Source organism: Podarcis liolepis, assembly GCF_965112155.1.
Source record: "Podarcis liolepis genome assembly, chromosome: 5".
NCBI classification, from domain to species: Eukaryota; Metazoa; Chordata; class Lepidosauria; order Squamata; family Lacertidae; genus Podarcis; species Podarcis liolepis.
In genome coordinates, this window is record NC_139556.1 from 18,129,879 (window position 1) to 18,149,791 (window position 19,913).

The 19,913-nt window shown below is 42.0% G+C and overlaps 1 protein-coding gene across 3 annotated transcripts in view; it reads left to right on the forward strand.

Moving 5' to 3' along the window:
• The window catches only part of ADK (adenosine kinase), a 200,871-nt gene that overhangs the window by 150,984 nt on the left and 29,974 nt on the right, over nucleotides 1-19,913 (forward strand). For all 3 annotated transcript variants that reach the window (XM_083502793.1, XM_083502795.1, XM_083502794.1), the window contains exons 8-9: nucleotides 5,323-5,358; nucleotides 10,949-11,063. In XM_083502793.1, the coding sequence (XP_083358919.1) occupies nucleotides 5,323-5,358; nucleotides 10,949-11,063 (151 nt within the window). The remainder of the gene's footprint in view (nucleotides 1-5,322; nucleotides 5,359-10,948; nucleotides 11,064-19,913) is intronic.

The following is a 19,913-nucleotide window of genomic DNA, read 5'->3' on the forward strand; positions in this document are numbered from 1 at the left end:
AGGCTGCGCAGCTATCCCAGAAGCCAGAACAGCAAGAGGGTTTGCTGCTTTCACTGTGCAGCGAACCTTCTTGCTGTTCTGGCTTCTGAGATTCAGAATATTTTTTTTCTTGTTTTCCTCCTCCAAAAACTTGGTGCGTCTTGTGGTCTGGTGCGTCTTATAGAGCAAAAAACACGGTATGTCCCAAACTTTTGGTGTTTCTTTGGGAATTGAGTACTGAGATGGACTCTTATTTATTTATGGGGAATTTTGTCTGTGGTGGCTTTGGTAGTTTTGCTGAGGTCAAGGGAAGCCCAGTCTTTTTTCCCTCTGTGTTTAGATTAGATTTTTTTTCTGCCCCCTTGGACAGAAAATGCGGTTTGGTATAAACTGGGTAGCAACAAGACATATTTGGAGTTGGCTACAGAAGAGGGTAAAGATTAAGTGCCCAGCCTTACTGCTTTCCTGCGTGGCAGAACGTGTCATTTCTCAAAAGGGACACCCTTGTCTTCTTGCTTCAGCCTTGTGACCTGACCTTCCATGTTTGTTCATACAGTAAGAAAAATTGTCACAGCTATTCTGAAGGAAGTATGGCATGCTGCAAACATTTCATCTGTCTGTTGCCATGGAATGTTGTGATATCATCTTAGATGGATTTTAAAGGGAATTGGACAAAGGCGTGGAGGATAAATCTATCAATGGCTACAAGCCATCATGATCTTCAGTTACAGAGGCAGTATATCACCCTATCCCAGTTGCTGAGAGCAACCAGAGGAGAAAATCGTTGCATTCACATCCTCCTTGTGGCTTCCCAAAGGTATCAGATTGACCAATTTGGGAAATGGGATGCTAGACTAGATATACCAGGGGTCAGCAAACTTTTTCAGCAGGGGGCCGGTCCACTTTCCCTCAGACCTTGTGGGGGGCCGGACTTTATTTTTTAAAAAAATATCAACGAATTCCTATGCCCCACAAATAACCCAGAGGTGTATTTTAAATAAAAGGACACATCCTACTCATGTAAAATCACACTGATTCCTGGACCACCCATGGGCCGGATTTAGAAGGCGATTGGGCTGGATCCGGCCCCTGGGCCTTTGTTTTCCTACCCATGTCTGATCCTACTATGTCTGATCCAGACATAGCTCTCTCATATTGAGAAGGTTTGGAGGTAGAGAGGGAGCTGGGACCAGCGGCGCTTGTTGCATGGTGCCCTAACAACATTTGGACAGTCCTCTTTTACTTCTTATTTCCAGCACCAGAGTTTCTTGTCTGGCACCATAGCAACTGCAGGGCTCTTCCCACTTCAAATTTTAAAGCACAAACGTAAAGTGTGAGTACCACAAACAGATGTTTATAATAACCAAGTCAGTCTTACAGATATGCTCAGGATTGGGCCTGGATTGACTGTAGTGCTTGCAATAGCCCTAAAGCAGCAAAAAACTCCATCTTCCAAGCAAAAAAATAGAAAGTATTTTAAATAACTGGAAATAAACTTGCGCTCTACAGATTGATTCGCAGATAGGCACAAAGCAGTATCAGAGATTCCTGGCCAAATAAAAGTTTGGCACAGATGTTAATGTCTTCCCCTCCCTCTCACCTCGGAATAGACTTCTAACTTCCTCTTTCAATTGCATGACTAAAAACTTGAGGTTACAAATATCATCTGGCTCCAATACATCTTGTTTAGTTTTTGTTCCTATTTTCTGTGGACTTATGGCTTCCATTACTACTCTTCTCCCCCCCCCCTTTTTTTTTTTGCATTGTCTGTGTCCCAGTCCCACCTAAGCCTTTCTGGATTTTATTGTAGTTCATTAGAAGTGCATTTCTTTATCTCGGAGGCTTTCAGGCTCTTTCCCTCCCCACCCCCCACCCCATGTATGCCTTGGCTTTGTTAATTGCATGCTGCTCTAAGAATACACTGCATGATACCTTTGAACCTTACACTTTGCCTTGACAGCTGGGCTAGCAAATGCCACTGACAACGGGGAAGTGTGAGGGGGGGAAATCTTTTGTAAGTAAATTGCCAATGTGGCTAACCTTGCTGGAACCCAATTGTTAAGGCTGTGATTCAGTTTTTCTGTCAAACTCAGTTCAGGCAAACCTGGCTGGCTTTCTGCTTCTTCAGTGATCAGCCTGAGGAAGTGTGCTTTCTCAGCTTATCAGGTTTTATTAACTTCAGCTTCCTGCTGCAGTAATTGTTTGTTCCCACTTCAGCTTCTTAGAATGTCCACCAGAATGCCTTGTCACCGGTGCCTGAGAAACATGTGCACATTAAATACTTCCTTGAATTATTTGCGGCGCAATCCACCAGAAAATTCTCCTACCTACGCAGGCCCCGCTGAAATGCGTGGGAGCACTGTAAGATCACTTCTTTTGCAGTGCTCCGTTTATCTCATCAGCAGTCCTCCTCAGCCAATTGTACTTGCATTGCTTATGTTTAGTAGTCTGCAAAGATCGCTATTTCTCCGCTGATGTTATTCCCCTGCAAAATGGAACAGTAAAAAGGCACCGGCGATAATGTAAACTGAACAAGTGATAGTGAGATTGGCCAAAGGTTACCTCCTGTTGCGAAGTGAAATGTGAGTAACGGAGGGGAATGATTAAGATACTTTGGAAAATAAGTAAAAGCTTTATTACAAACGGGGCTCTGTACATAGAAATACGTTAATGTTTCGTATGTTGGCCCAGTTGACATGTGGTGTGAACATGCTTGTGTGCAGGTACCGTATTTTTCGCTCTGTAAGACGCACCAGACCACAAGACGCACCTAGTTTTTGGAGGAGGAAAACAAGAAAAAAATATTCTGAATCTCAGAAACCAGAACAGCAAGAGGGATCTTGCTGCTCTTGCTTCTGGGATAGCTGCGCAGCCTGCATTCACTCCATAAGACGCACACACATTTCCCCTTACTTTTTAGGAGGGAAAAAGTGAGTCTTATAGAGCAAAAAGTACAGTACTTACAGAAAAATCACAGCTGCTTTGCTGCTCTCCAGAAGCTGCTGCCGCCACAGTACCTGGTGCTAGTGCTACATGCAGATCTGGGTTCATGATTTGTTACAAGCAGCAAGCCCTATAACTTGTGGTTTGTCTGGGCCAAGACAAACCATGAGCCCATGCTTAGCCATGATGCTGAGCCAAACCATGTCTTAGTTCTGCAGCAGGGCATGTGGAGAAGGAGCGAAATGCCCACAGTTTTTCCTCTGAGTACCAGCACACTCGTGCATTCATGCATAGCCATGGTTTGGCATTACGTACTCATTTTATGTCTTCTAATCTTTTCAAATGGTACGTTTTCAGGGAGGGATATCTGAAGGTCTGCTAGAGGAACGGTCTTCTGCTTGCACAGGTAGACTTCCTCTACTATATTCTGCACTGCCACCTCCATGCAGCCACCAAATCTGCTTTGGAGCATTGGAGGACCCTCTGGGTCAGATTTGGAGTTGCGTGGAGGCAGCAGAGGCAAGCAAAGGAAAGGGAAATCCATTGTGCAGCACTGGATATTGCCCAGTATATGTAAATTATCTTCAGTGATGTCTTCATATTAGAACCAATTAGGAAATAACATTACTGCTTTCTCCCCTGTTCTGTGCTTGTATTTAAAATCACACATTCAAAGGGCAGCCATTAATGTTTGATATAAATATGAAATAACGACCTTCTGGTGCTCTAGTCCTACTTGAGGGATGAAGAAGAGTTCAGTTGCCTAAAGCTGTGAATAAGACATCAAACTGTTTTAAGGGATTCTCTCATTAATGGTTGGATGTGTTCTTTTATTTGAAACACTTGGGGTTCTTTAATGTGAAATCAATGACAAATAGCTTTCAATATGTTTGCAGCTAAGCATCAGGCTAATCCTTCAATGACACCATGAATGTTGTTGATTGAAATTATATTTTAAAGCTTATAACTATTATATAAAGCTGTAATCAAACTCTATGATTTAAAAATATCAGAGGAGTCCTGCTGCATCAGCCGAAAAACCCGCCTAGCTGAGCACTCTGTTCTCACAGATTTCAACCAGATGTCTACAGGAAGCCTGCAAATGTGATGAAAAGGTGTGGTCATAGAATCATAGACTCACAGAGTTGGAAGTAGAGTTGGAGGGAACCCCGTGGGTCATCTAGTCCAACCCCCTGCCAAGCAGGAATCTCAACTAAAGCATCCATGACTGATGGCTATCCAACCTCTACTTAAAAACCTTCAAGTTGACCAGTGGTTTTCAGCCAGTGTGCCGTGGCACCCTAGGGTGCCTTGAATGATGGTCAGGGGTGTCGCAGGCAACACTGGCCTCTGTCCCTCTTTCCTTCCCTCCCTCCCTCTGATGCCCTCTCACATCTCTGCCTCCCCAAGGCTTGCACAGCTGTTTGCTGCAGCAGCCCTGGCTACAAGCTCCCCAGGTGAATGGTGCCTCTGAAGCTGGCCAGAGGGTGCTTCCCAGGCCCCTGTGGGGCAGTGTGAGGAGCCCCTTCTCTTTGGGGCAGGGGGGCAGCTCAGAGACCAGGGGGTGCAGGTGCGGCTGCCCAGAAGACTCCCAAGAAGAGGGGAGAGGAGAGGAGACCGAGGGAACACTCTCCAAGGGAGGGCGTTCAAAAAGGGGTGAGAGGCTGCCAGCTCTGCAGGCCAGGGGTGACATATCTGGGCTCCTGAGCCCCACAGGGGTGCTGCAGAAAAAAATTAGTTGCTTAAGGAAGCCGTGGACTCAAAAAGGTTGTAAATCTATAAAGTAGACAGATCTTTTGAGCAGTTCCAAGTAAAAATTCAGTGTTAGGTTGAGCCGGAAACTGCATGTTTCATATTATACCGAACTGATGCTGGAAATGGCACCTCTGTATTTTTATTCTGCTCTCCTCTGAAACAGCCAAGGGTCATATACCCTGATTTGTGGCTTCATCACATGTTAATTTCCTTACCAGCGGTGTAGTCACAACACGGGGTAAGCGATCCTAAACGTTATTGGGGAAAGGTGAGGGTGCTGTTTGTAAATTTGGCTCTCCAGCCTCACTGCTGTAGCCTTTGGGAAGTGTGGTAGAAATGATTAATAGTGAAAAGTCCTGTGGTTAACTGTACCCTTTTCTGTTAAAGGCCATTAGTCCAAAGTTACTTTGCCAGTGGGGAGGAGAGCACACATTTTCCTTCCATCTCTCTGAAGTGTGTTGACACTTCATTGCTATCTTGTCAGGGGAAGAAGCAGCCTTTTCATCGCAAGTAACTGAACAACTGCATGTGGGCATATTGAGATAATTATGTAAAAGGAGACTGCCTGAATGAGCTTCCAAATGTGTTATTTCTTTATTATCTAGCACTTTATAATTAACTGTTCCCTTTTTATTATTATTTCAGGAAGCTGCCACTTTTGCTAGAGCGCAAGGCTTTGAGGTGAGTTAACCTATGTTGCACGCTAAACAGATTCTAAAGGGGTTTTTTTCCCCTTGCTGATAATGAAGTTCTTTTGGACAGTGATTGATGTGCTATTATACTCTCCAAGCCTCGCAGCAGTTGCCATAGAAACTTGGCAGTCGTCATGGTTTCTTTGTTCTGCCAGCTCAGTGTTATGACGCACTCTGCTAGGTCTGCACCCAACATCGCCTACAGATGTTATTTATTGAATTTTGAAAAGCCTCTTGGGAAGCTGAGAGGTTGGGCACGGCTTCAAGCTGCCTCTGCAGATATGGGGCCTGTCAGTTTGCTCAGTTAAAAAGCCACCTCATTAGCTGAATTACACTCCATAAAGATCCAGTGCTAAAGCATTGGTGAGGCAGGACTAAATACTGAAATATAACACCATTTTAAATAACTTAAACTCTGCCATATGTGGATTATCGTCATGCAAATGAATTTTAGTAAGGTGGTATGTGGAATTGTTAAGAGCTGATTAACGTAAACCCTGCCTTTTACACTCAGTCTCTTTTTGGAGAAGTGGGCTGTTCTTTTGTTAACAGGCACAAGTGGTATTTTCCATCTGGGTTTGTACAAATGTGCAATCTCCTAACAGCCACACACACAGTCTCTGTCTTTTGTTTAGTCTATTGTGCATCATTTTTAGAGGGTCTACTCTTGACTTTAGTATTTTTATTTGCGAATGCTTCAGATTCTGGAGGGTTTATCAGCATACCATTTTCCCAATAGCCTGATCAGGAGAACTACTACCTATAGGACATGGGGACTGTTTCCTAGCGTTCGCCAGACACTATATAATGTGACAACCAATGTGTTTGATATTAAGTGATCCTTGCAGTCCAATGTGCACGAAGCCTTTTTCTGTACATGTGCATCTGCCTTAACCCCTCAAGTGTTTTGTTCATCAGGCAAATACATCAGGAAAGCTGATTCTTGGGCTGTTCAGTTCCCATTTGCATTATCAGACCCACACAGTTAGGGGGCCATACGCTGATCTGATACTTTCCTTTGGGTCTGGGCAAGTACAAAGGAAGAGAAAGAGAAGCACATCTGTGGTGTGTCTTTGTGTGTATGTCCAATTTGGATTGCTTCAAGATAACTCAAAAGCAACACACATCTGCGCCATCTTTATAATGTTAACGCAATATGCTTTGCAGTTTTATTTTGTGGTGGCTGCTTTTATAGAAATGAAGAGTATGCAAATTGAAAGGTGTTTTTTTTTTTTTACAATCTCTATTAGAATAAACATGATTTGTCAAATAAAACAGTGTTTTAGGTCTTCACGATTTAGCACAATTTATTTGAAATCTATAGTATGGTATAGTGGAACAGCAAAGAATGGAAGTCGTGTATTAGCCTTGCCCTTTTTATGTTTTCATTTCTTCCTTAAGCTGAAAACCTGGGGCATGCCTGGTTTAAATTAACACCGAGTGACAAAATGCTTTTGCAAATGTCTGCCAAACACCTTTTTATTAACCTTTCCATTAGCACTTTCTTATACTTCCTAGCACAGTTTCTGCTGAACATCCTAAATCTGCCACGTCTGATTTCACTGCATTAGCAAAGTGCACAGAGATTGTGATCTTATCCCATATTGCCCCCTTTGCTTGGCAGCAAGTGACATATCAGATCTGCCAATGGTGATGTATGATGTTTGATAATGTGTCCATTGAGGGTTTTTATTCTGTAACTTTAACATTTCCCCAAACCTCACAGCGAAAAAGGAGCAATGAAAATGGTTCACCATTAGATCTTTTTAGAATCACGAAAACTAAAGGGAAAATTATAGTAGAATAAGGGCTCTAATTGACTGCTGTTTGAGAACATTATCAGAAGCTGAATGGAGGTCCAGTATACACAGTTGCCCTTAGGACCTATAACATAAGAAATACTAAATAAGCACCTTTTCTTCCTTAGCACAACCTATATACTAAGACCGTCCTTTCTTAGTATAAATTGTGCTTCTGATTCAGGCCAGAGTCTCAAATCTACATGAGAACTACAGGTCTGAGTTCTGGTAATATTTGATGATGGACTGAACCACTTTGGAGATGGGTGAGGGAGCCACATTATTAATGTAAGGGGTTACATCCACTTAGAAAACTAATGCATCCTGGAAAGTATAAGCTAGTGCTAGTTATTTAAGTGCAGGGAGGCTTTCCATTTGGAGGAAAAATCCACTCTCCCCACCTTCACTCTAAAGTGGTATGTTGAGCAAAAAGCTGTCTAAAACTGGATTAAAATAAAGAATTGATATAAAACTTCAGAGCAGTAAGATTCCATGGTAGCAAAAACAACAAACTTTGCAATCAACTGTAAGTAGAGACAAAGAGAACCATTTTCACATGGCACCCAAAATTAGCACCTGGAGGGAATTTCACAACTGGGGTGCCACCACAGGAAAGGACCTGTCCCAAAGTATTACCCAATGTGCTTCTGGGGGCAAAGACCTGTGTAGAAGTACTTAATAACTAGGCAGTTTCCTCTGGGAGCAGAGAGTGCTTTTTAGGTATTTGTTGTGCCTGGCAAGCTTTGTTCCATTGCTACTTGTATAACTCAAAAGAAGATGCAATAAAAGAGTGCCATAACTGTTGGTACTGCACAGAGAAATTTTGTAAAAACCTGCAGCTTTGTACTTTGACTGATTAAGGCTACTACTAAACATTATGGGAGAGGCATGACTGCCACCAAAAACAGCTCTACATTTCCTCCTTTCTGTGGTAACTTCTAATAAAATGATCTGTATGCCTTTTTAAATTAGTCTGCCATAAACTTTGGAGACAAATAACCATGGTTTTATTTCCTTGTTAAGGTCAGTTACACCTGGCACTACGTTTTGGATAATATATATTTTAACAAAAAATCAAAAGGGGGGGGGGAATCTCAGGCAATAAAAAGGGTTCAGAAATATGCAGTGAGAAAAGGCAGTTTGCATGCTGGTGAGATAAGCAACATAACCTCCTGTAAGATGATCTATGGTTTCCTGGGACTACGCAGGCTCTGGGAGAGGAGCTTGTAACTGTTTTCTCCTGCCTGGTCTGTTGTACTCCCACACCGCAGTGCGCTGAGCCACAAGCCAAGATTTGGCTTTGCAAGTTATCTGAACCCAACCTTGTGGTTAAGGTCTCTCCTCCCTAACCACAAGCTGTAACTAAGGCTTGTTCTCGGCTACACCTTGTGGTTACCGAGGAGAGAGCTTAAGTCCTGGATCAGATGACATGCTAAGCCAAATCTTGGCTTATCTTAGTGCTTCATGGGGGTGAAAAAAAGACTGGGAAGAAGCAAGGCAGCTAGGAGCTCTTCTTCAGGAGCCCAAATATTTGTGTGGCTTACTGTGATACACAAACCAGGCCAGAGCAGGGCAAAGCAAAAAGCAAAGTAGGTGATGGGAATTGCTGGTACATGTCTTAAAAGATGTCCCTGCTAAGGATTTAAAACGAAGAGCCTTTTGTACTTTATGTAGTATTGCAAGAAAGTCAAATTGGTTCTAGTGGGATTCTGGACACAATTACCGTATTTTTTGCTCTATAAGACTCACTTTTCCCCTCCTAAAAAGTAAGGGGAAATGTGTGTGCGTCTTATGGAGCGAATGCAGGCTGCATAGCTATCCCAGAAGCCAGAACAGCAAGAGGGATTGCTGCTTTCACTGCGCAGCGATCCCTCTTGCTGTTCTGGCTTCTGAGATTCAGAATATTTTTTTTGCTTATTTTCCTCCTCCAAAAACTAGGTGCATCTTGTGGTCTGGTGCGTGTTATAGAGCGAAAAATATGGTAATTAGAACCACTTCAGATATAAGAGGATCATGCTAAACAGATAACAGCTTACAATATGCGGTGCAAGAATTTGTATGTCATAGAGTCGGACTGATTTGTACAATCATCCGAAAGTTTTGGATTTCTTAGTATAGATTGGATTTATCTGTAATGACACTGACAGATTGTAAACGAATGTACCAAAGGAGGGCCAACTTACACATGATGAGGGTAATCTTTGATTGGATCTCCTGTATGTTTTATTTGTTTAATCAGGCACAGGAGGCATAAAATTTGATTAGAACAATAATTCTGGGGGACATGAACCTTTTTCCCCATGTAATTTCTTCAGCCTCCATGGTTTTTCCTCCCATCCCCACAGTGCTGCACGAGTGGAGCAGAGTCGTGTGGAGGATTCCCACCCCATATTCTGCACTGCCAAAGAGCCTAGCATCTGTAGCGTCAAATTCTTCAGACTCAGTTTTTCATTTTCCCAAGTGGGCACCGGGATACCACCAAGTGGCTTGTCATCCTCCAATCCCTTGAAGGCAGGGGGGGGGGGAGTCATCACTCCCAGAAGATCTTTGAGTTGTCCCTCCCTTAGAGTGGCAGTTCATTTCTTCTACCTTCCTTGAAAGGGACCTGGTTTTACTGGTACTCCCCCTGTATTCCACAAGTACTGTGCTCTGATTCTTTATTTGTTCTTATTATCCAAGGTGGAGAGATCAGGCACCACTGATGGGTATTCCATCTTTTTAGCTAAAATAAAGGAACAGCTTGGAGGCTGTGCTTATCTGTAAGAAAGCATAGGAGGTAACCTAAGGCCTCATAGGGCAGGGACAGAAAACACTTTTGTTACCGCGAGGGACTTACTCCTGTGCAATATCACCTTGGTACAGATCTTTGTTTCCAGTCTCTCCATGATGCCCCTTTTGTTCTTCTCTGCCAATGAGGATGATGGCTGACAGTGAACAGAAAGCCATTCAAAGGGGTAAGGGCTAAAACAAGGGTTGGGGTAGAAACCCATTACCCACCCATCCACCCGCCTTGTGCTGCAAGCTGCCTAAAAGGCTTAGTAGACATAAACGCAGGTGTTCATTTGTGGATCAACGATCAAAGTGAAGAAAACCATGTATGTTCACTTTGGGGAGAACAGTGAGATTTTCCAATCACTCTTGGAGACAAAAAAATTCCTTCTAGTAGCACCTTAAAGACCAACTAAGTTAGTTCTTGGTATGAGCTTTCGTGTGCATGCACACTTCTTCAGATACACTCTTGGAGACAAACTACTCTCTCTTAGTGTAAGAATTAATGGCAGTCAAACGGCAATGACACCAAATTCCTTGCAGAAACATTGTATTATTATGAAGTTACAGGGAAATGCTGTAATTCTAGAAAAATGTGGGCAACACTAATGCACATGAAGTTTAGTGTCAAGAGTGAAGTGATACAACTTTGGAAAACGTTAATCCGTGCATGTTAGAAATGCAAGAGAGATCAGGAAAGTAGTGTTTTCTGTTTCACTGGCCCTTGTTGGTATAGGCGTGTGCCCTATGCCGCCTTTTCTTAACATTTTTTCACTCTCTCCTGTTTCTAAGTGGAGTGGATGTTTCCACATTCATTTAAAACAAAATGAATCCAACCACAGTTAGTTAAACCAAACAAGGTTCTCAAACCACAGTTTGAATCCAAATGGAAAAGTCTGTTTTCATATCTAAAGTAATTTCCTTACATTATTCAAATAAAGTTAAAATCTCAAGTGTGCTCTTTTGTACTACATACAATACATCTTTTGTTTTTCTTTTTTGTGTCACCAGACTGAGGACATTAAGGAGATAGCCCGGAAAGCACAAGCCTTGCCCAAAGCGAACCTGAAAAGACAGCGGGTTGTCGTATTCACCCAAGGGAAGGAAGACACTATTATGGCCACAGGTACGTAGCTTTTAAGCATTATATCCAAAGTATATAAGGGAATAGCACTCCATTCAGCATTGGTTGGGTCTCAGTGGGCCGCCACATTTCAGAAAGGATGCAGACCAATGAAAGAGTTCCAAGCAAGGAACAAAGTTGATTAAAGATTTGGAATATATGGTGCCTGAGCATGAAGTGCACTTGTACAGTTGTGAAAAAGAAGGTGGGGGCGGATAGGCAAAGAAGCATCAGAACAGCTGTTCTGGGAAACAAAGAGAAGATTGGCTGAACATTTGAGTGTATGTTGTTGTTGTTTAGTCGTTTAGTCTTGTCCGACTCTTCGTGACCCCATGGACCAGAGCACGCCAGGCACTCTTATCTTCCACTGTCTCCTGCAGTTTGGTCAGACTCATGTTTGTAGCTTCGAGAACGCTGTCTAACCATCTTGTCCTCTGTCGTCCCCTTCTTCTTGTGCCCTCAATCCTTCCCAACATCAGGGTCTTTTCCAGGGAGTTTTCTCTTCTCATGAGGTGGCCAAAGTATTGGAGCCTCAGCTTCACGATCTGTCCTTCCAGTGAGCACTCAGGGCTGATTTCCTTAAGAATGGATACGTTTGATCTTCTTGCAGTCCATGGGACTCTTAAGAGTCTCCTCCAGCACCACAGTTCAAAAGCATCAATTCGGCGATCAGCGTATGTTAGCCATGGCTTAAATCTAGGGGAATCCCGCTTTTGTAGGACAGAACTAGTACTTCGGGAGTTTCTTGAAAACGATGATGATATAATTACCAATAACAATACGAATCTTAATACTAATATGCTCTGGTTAGTATCCAATGTTGTTTCCTCTGCTGATGGGGAAAGCCTTCAGAACAAGTTTTAGGGAGGCTAGGGTGTGGGGGAAGAATCACCATAAATTGCCTACCTCCTCATTCCACTGACAGATGCTCCCCATCATCAGAGGGAATACCACAGGATGTATAATATATTTTGCTTCTCCAAAATGTTGCATAAAATTGAGTTTGTTGTACTAATGGCCACAATCCAGCACTGCTTGGAATTTTAATCATCCTTGCATGTACACACCTGACACAAGACCTGCTTGTTGATATTGTGTGTGTGTGTGTGTGTGTGTGTGTGTGTGTGTGTTTTAAGATCAGTGATGTATATTGTAATGTGAGTTGCTTCTTACAAAGCAGGTTGAAAATATTGATTCAAATTATTTTTATTCTGGTTTTATACACTGAGCATTTGCTACTGAATTATGTTGGCCACGAGCAGGAGTTCACCATACAACAGCTGCTGAAACAGTTAATTCTTTTAAGAGGCGGCAATGGAAATGAAAGTGTGTACTGTGAAGTGAATTTCCAGTTGCTTTTATTTGAAAATCCCACTCCAAGGGTTTCCCAGTTGGCAATTTCCCCATCTTCTGAAAGTGGGCAGGAGGTGCTGTTGTGAGGAAGAAATGATGATATGTGATATTCCAATTTAAGCATTACAAACATGACTGTCTGGGGGGCTTTACATCTTCTTTTTAATTTAGATTGCCCATGCTTGTTTATTAAACAGTGCTGTGGCTTGCTAACCTATGCAGCAGGGAATACTGTTTGTCATTCGTTTCTGTGCAGCAAAATGTATTTACATACAGTTCAGTACTCTATTGCTTCATCTGTGGTGATGAGCTTCATAACCCTAACCTTACCGCTACTACTGCTAAAACATCTACTCCAGTGGCAAGAGTTTTGTTGGATATTTCATAGGTCATAGAGGTTATACAGGAGCTATCCACACAATGAATGTGAATTTTAATCATGGCAGACACTTGCGTCATAACCCCACAGCGTATCGATACACAATGTTCATTTTTGCTGCCATGGGACTTCCTATATTGCTTCTGCTTCTGAGTCAGCTTTGTCTTAAACCAGCTTTTAAAAACTCAGTATGAGAGCAGTCCGCTCCCTCCCAAATTAATTTATGACCATTCCTTCTGGGACAACTTCAGAATTTAAACAAACCTCCCTACCTTCTATGGCTGGCTGAACCAAGATGATAATAAGGGCCATTTATGCATACATGTTAGTAGCTTCTGTCACTAAGCATTTGTTTCATTCTTCGAGCTGGAAGTGATAGCATAGCCATTAATCCACTCTAAAATACTCTCTCTTTTTTGTAATTAGAAGTGTATTTGAGGACTAATGTTTTCTAAACTGTGCTGTTTGTTCCTTATGAAAATCAAGTCAAAAGAGGGGATGCCCTTCCTCTTTTTTTTTAAAAAAAAGCTAAATATGCCTAATAAATTCAAGATGGATAGAGAAGTGTATGCCACAGTGTCAGCTCCATAAGCAAACATGATAAATGTTAAGTCGGTTTTGAGCCCAGGGATAAGCTGTTCAGCACACAAGCGTAGCCGAATCTCTTTGCCGTGTTGTTATTCGTGGCAGCCAAATAAATGTCAATAATAAAAGAGAATTAAAGATTTTCATTTCCCAGAGGCAGTCCCTCTAATACGGCTTGATCTTCCATTTCATTTGTAATTCGTTCTTGTGTCAGGACGCAGCCATTCACCAGGCAGTGTGTGACATGAAGTCGTTTAATAATGATTAAGAACATAAAAATGCATGGCCTGTGGGGCAATTCTCCAAAGATATACCAATTTGTTATTATTTCCTCCATACACACTCATACACCCTTCCTCTCCTCTTGAATATGGATCAGCCTCCTCCAGCCCCGCAAACCGTACATTATAAAATGGTTTATGAGAGATGGGCTAATGGCAGTGGGCCCTACTAGCATGCTCATGAAGGTGTGTGCTTTAAGCCACCCAGTTGAGAGAATTTTCTACTCTTTAACAGCAGACAAGTTGCCTTCATAATCTAGCCTTTGTCCTGTGGCTCAAGCAACTTAGATAACAGCGAATGTTTGACTTTGGGAGGATAAAACTGTCATTGAAATTCTACTCAATATTGATCCAGAGCAGATTCCAGTGTATAGTTACTCAAGAGTAAAAACTTAAACACGTTGCAGGATTCCCCCAAAATAGACCCGAGGCAATTGTATTTCATCCAGCAGAGAAAGGAACTCATTCTAACTAGGTTGACATTAACGTGCTCTACAGATAGATTAGCTAAGACACCATATACAGTGAGGGGGGAAAGTATTTGATCCCCTGCTAAATTTGCCCGTTTGCCCTCTGACAAAGAAATGACCACATGATTCTAATCTCAGCTCCTTACATACAGTGAAGATACCAGGTGGCCTGACATCTGGCTGGTTGACAGGGGATCAAATACTTATTTCACTCATTATAATGCACGTCAATCTCTGACTTTTGTCTTCTGGGTTCCTGTTGTTATTCTGTCTCTCACAGCTACAATAAACCTACCATTAAAATTATGGACTGGTCATTTCTTCGTCAGAGGGCAAACGGGCAAATTTAGCAGGGGATCAAGTACTTTTCCCCCTCACTGTAGAACGTGCGCTACTTCGATTTTGGGTGAGGCCAAGGTTAAGTTGTTCACTGACACACAAGGCATTAGAAAGAGATAGCTTGCTGATTTGTTTAAAAGTGGTACCCATTGGTCAGTGTGGCAAAACAGTAGGTGGTTTGCTTTTTAATAAGGTTTTCAAAGGTACCGAAAAAACATGCTGAAAGTACTGTCTTGAGCAAAGATGTGTCAACTCAACGGATGTATAATTATTCTGGGGCAGCAGACAAATGTGTGGAAAAGCTGTGGTCTTAGGGGGCTTCCTCTCCCCCCCAAAGACACCCTTCTGCCTAAAACTATTAGAATCCAAATATAGCCCTTGTTCTTTCATGCACAGGGCCCTAGTACTTTAATAGCACAGTTCAAGAGCGGTGCAAGCCTCTCTATCTCATCGAAAGCCTCCCACCTGAACTCAGGATCTCCTTGCAGATTGCTTGAATAAAGCTTTTTCATAATAGATTGTTTGCATGAAAACCTACACTCACACAGGAAGTTACCTGTGTGGGAGAGGAATTTGTGTCAATTTCCCCACCTCAGTGTGGCATCTCTGGTCTCCTGTGAATGTACATAGCAGGGCAGAATTCTCTGATGGTGTTCCACATCACTGTTTACTGCACTGGAGTTAATTTCCTCCAATTTTTTTTTTAATTCACTTGTAGTGATACTCCACCATTAGTTATGGGTAGGGTGAAATCTTACAGCCCAATTGAAGCGCACTCACAGAAAACATGTGTATTTATATTATATTTGTATTGTTTCCTAAAATACATATATTTTGTATAGTTGCTCCCAAGGGAAGGGCTCTACTTAACTTCTTATAGCAAATCATTGGAAAAGGACCCAGACTTCTCCCCTTTCTTCAACTCAGATATTCATAGTAATGGTTGACATTCATTGTACCAGAAGACAATGCAAAATCAAATATAGAGAGAGTAATAAAGGGAAAATCCAGATGTGTTGAAATTAGTCAGCCCCTGCCATTTACTTTAAGGGAAGTGGGATTGCCTGTAAATTTGGGCACTGAAATTAAAGCAGACATATCATGAATTTACCATATCATAAATTTATCAAGTTTCCTTCTTCTTCAGTAATAACAGACTCAGATTTAAAAGCTGACTTCTGTAGCCAGCTTAATGATAGATCAATAATATGTTGCTGTTAACATTTTTTTTTCTTGCAGGATGCAGAAAGATCAATGTCTGTGGTGCCTTAGGTCATGATCAATACTTTTAATAAAACTTCCCCTTTTTTTACCTTTGTACGCTTTTGCTTTTATTAATGTGCATCTCTTTTGTTTCAGACCATTAATGGTTTTCTGATAATGTCATACTGCCCAAGGTTGAGGCTGGTTTGAATTTAAACCTCTAGTTAACAGTGATTAAATCTGCTGGCATGCCTTACCTTGTAGAAGACATTAGCATTTGAATACAGTTCTGGTATTATTTAAGCTCAAATGTGCATGTGTGTTTTAAGCATTTTGGGAAGGGTAATTTACAAATAAGTGTCTTTATTAAGCAATAATGTTCTTGTTAGTAATGCAACAAACTATTACTGATGCTCTCTCTATTGAGAGCTAGTGCAGATGTTCAGAAAGGGGTGTGGAACAATGCTATTGAGACCGTATCATTTCTGAATGTACATAGCCTCCTGCCAAACATCTGGCTGATTCTTCCCCCTACATTTTAAAGGGATACAGTCTCAGGAGGACTGTAGCACATGCTCCCCCCCCCCCCACGTTTCGATTGCCTCAGTATTTTTCAAACAACCTCTGGTTGATGATGTTTTGCTGCTTTGTTTTTTATAGATTTGAGATATATGGTTAACATACTTTGGCCGCAGTTAACAATTCTGTCAAGCAAAAGATCCATGCTTTGAAGCCTTAATGTGAAATATTTATGCAGCCTGCTATTATTGCTCCGCACAAACATTCAGACAGAAATTGCTTTACCGCCTTTGGGATTTGATCGCTCACATCATAGTCATCCAATTAGACAAAGTGGCCATTGGTTCAGGTCCTTGTGAGTTTACATTAAATAATTTAATATTTAGTTACGGCTGATGCCACCCGAGTCATACATTTTCCGTGTTTGATGATGACAATGATTACACTTCCTAATAGTCCTTTTACAGTCTCATGAAAGCAAAATGAGAACGTTATGTATGGAATGGTTCTTAACTGTTTTCATCTTGGGATATTGTCTTTGCTGGCCTTTGTACAGAAGGTGCTGAAGTTTGGAGGCGGAGGGGCTAGATGCCTTGGTGACTCTCATACCATGTATAGGTTTCAAATACAGTGGTACCTCGGGTTAAGTACTTAATTCGTTCCGGAGGTCCGTTCTTAACCTGAAACTGTTCTTAACCTGAAGCACCACTTTAGCTAATGGGGCCTCCTGCTGCCAGAGCACGATTTCTGTTCTCATCCTGAAGCAAAGTTCTTAACCCGAGGTACTATTTCTGGATTAGCAGAGTCTGTAACCTGAAGCGTATGTAACCTGAGGTCCATTCCGGAGCCCCGTTCATGTCCAGAGCAGAACACAACCCGCATCTGGGCGGTGTGCAGGTCATGATTCGCCGTGTCTGCGCATGTGCATGATGCAATTTTGAGCATCTGCGCATGCGTGAGCGGTGAAACCCGGAAGTAACCCGTTCCGTTACTTCCGGGTCGTCGCAGAGCGCAACCCGAAAATTCTCAACCCGAAGCTACTTTAACCCGAGGTATGACTGTACTGCATAGTCTCGATCTGCTTAGAAAAATTACTTGAAAACTTTGGCTAATTTCCATTTTTAATTTGTTGCTATAGCCCTCATCTTGTGACTGGAGTTGAAACAGAATTGTGGGAATCCTTGAATTCTTGCGGAAACAGGGCTTAAAGAAGGACCCGGCAGAGTTGGAGGCAATGTTGTGATCCAGGGGAGGCACAGCTCAAGTCTAAAAGTGGCAGCCAAGAATCTGAAGGGCTAGAAGCAGGAAACAATATAAGCAGATGGTTGCATTCCAGAAGGCAGCAGAGGCCTGGCTGGTGGTATTTTATATGTCTGTAGTGGATCCAGGAGGCTGTCTTCACAACGCAGAGTACTAACCACTATACGATCACTATATACTATCCTTTGATTATTTTTAACAAATGTTACCAGGGATCCTGCAGGTGAGCTTGTGAGCTAACTTAGCACCTTGGTTGTGTTTTTTTGGGTACGCTTTTTCAAAGCCTCCATTTCGAGCTCTGGCATGGGATAAATACAGCCAAATCGAAGTTTGGCTCTCCCGGACCCAAGTCACACAGTTGCATGTGACATTTCAGCAGCAGCACATGTGTCAGGTTTTTTTTTGGGGGGGGAGAAATGTGGTTGCTCATGCACAAGCATGAAAATGCAGAAGTTCATGCTAGTTCCTGTCTATAAAATGGGTGCAAGTCAGGTGCCTTTGTATTAATTCCCTCTGAATTAATACATTGACTCATGTTTTGTTAATTTTAAGACTTCGGTTGCATTCTATGGCCTTTCAAATGTGTTTGTTGGAGGGGGTTGTTGGTTTATTTTTGCTTGTCTTTTATTATGCATTTTGCGTGCTTATTTTGTATTCTTAGGTTGTGAACCCCCCCCCCCCCGTGATCTTCGGATGAAGGGTGGCATGCAGATTAAACAAACAAACAAGCAAAATAAATTGACATTGAGAGGGAGGAACTAGAGTGAATATTTTAGTGTAACATAGTATTCTAAATCCGGCTCCAATATTTGCATGTTAAACCCTAATAAGCCCTGGGCCAAATGTGGTGGATGTTAGAAGTTATTCACAAAAAAAGTAGCAGAATTCAATTTGGATAACAGATATAAAAACTGCAATAAGCTGGTTATTCTCTGCTCTCTCCCTTCGCATTGCCACCTGCTCAGGCAGTTCCATAGTGCTGTTTGCACAATATATTGTTGTCAGTGACAACTGAACAAGAATTCTATAAGCAGTTGGCTATCAAATAGTGGCAAATTTAAAAGCTATGCAAATTGTGCTAGGACAGCCCAGCTTGTTTCAGCCTTCTTTTCTCTATTATCATATCAATTGAGTAAGCTCATACCAGACAAAGCGAGGTTATGGGAACCACCTAGAGCATCACGCACCATTAAACATCAATGCCGCATACATGAACATCTGCAACACCGATTTTATTAACAGGATATAGTGGGAGGGGGATAAACAGCTTTCTTAATCACTTCATTGTAAAAAAAAACACAAAAAACACCAACCCACAATATCCTAATGCTTGCATTGTTTATCAACAGCAAATTCACCAATAATTGTGTAATTATAGTCAGCTAGATTACAGTACCTATTGCACTCGGTTGGTTTCTGTACAGATCTCTTGAAGTTCCATCTGCAAGCACTTCAGCAAGCAGTAACTACTAATGATATTCCTTTTTACTGCTCCTTGCATTGACAGGTGGGGATGTTTGCTTGCTTTTTACTGTGACTAGTTTGTGGCTCTTGCCAGAGGATTTTGTCTTACTTGCTCAGAACGGTTTAAAAGTTTCAGAATCATTAGAAACTTTACCTGAGGCTTTCGATAACACAAGATTAGCGTATCTAATTGAGCTAGAAATCTAGAAAGAAAATTGGTAGCATACATTCAAAGTATGTGTTAGCAAACATAAAACAGTACAGTACAATAAAAAATGCAGAATAAAACTGCAAAACTATAACTGGAATAATAAAGTAGGAACATGAAGATATCGTTTCAATTAAAAGCAAAGCAAGAAGCATCTGACTAAATACTGAAAGCTTTTTGAATTAAAAAGATATTCAGTATAAAGTAGGCCCGCAACTTACAGAGGGGTTTCGTTCTGGGGATTGCACCTAAAGCCAAAATGGTGTATAGCTAAAGCTCATTGGGTCCAGTGGTGGTTGCTATTGCCAAAGTTGTTTTTCCTGGAATCCCACCTCCATGCCACTACCAATAAGTCCCATTGTCTTGTGCTTGCTGTCTAATTCCATGTATGAGTAGAACATAGAACAAGACTTCTGAAACTGATCCTAATTAAGTGTTGGGGAAGTTGATTCCTTAGGTGACCTGATTAATGAGCCGGCTTTAAAAGCCAATATTTGTTGTCGTTTAGTTGTGTTCTACTCTTCGTGGCCCCATGGACCAGAGCATGCCAGGCACTCCTGTCATCCACTGCCTCCTGCAGTTTGGTCAAATTCATGTTAGGAGCTTTGAGAACACTGTCCAACCATCTTGTCCTCTGTCGTCGTCCCTTCTCCTTGTGCCCTCAATCTTTCCCAGCATCAGGGTCTTTTCCAGGGAGTCTTCTCTTCTCATGAGGTGGCCAAAGTATTGGAGCCTCACCTTTAGGATCTGTCCTTCCAGTGAGCACTCAGGGCTGATTTCCTTAAGAATGGA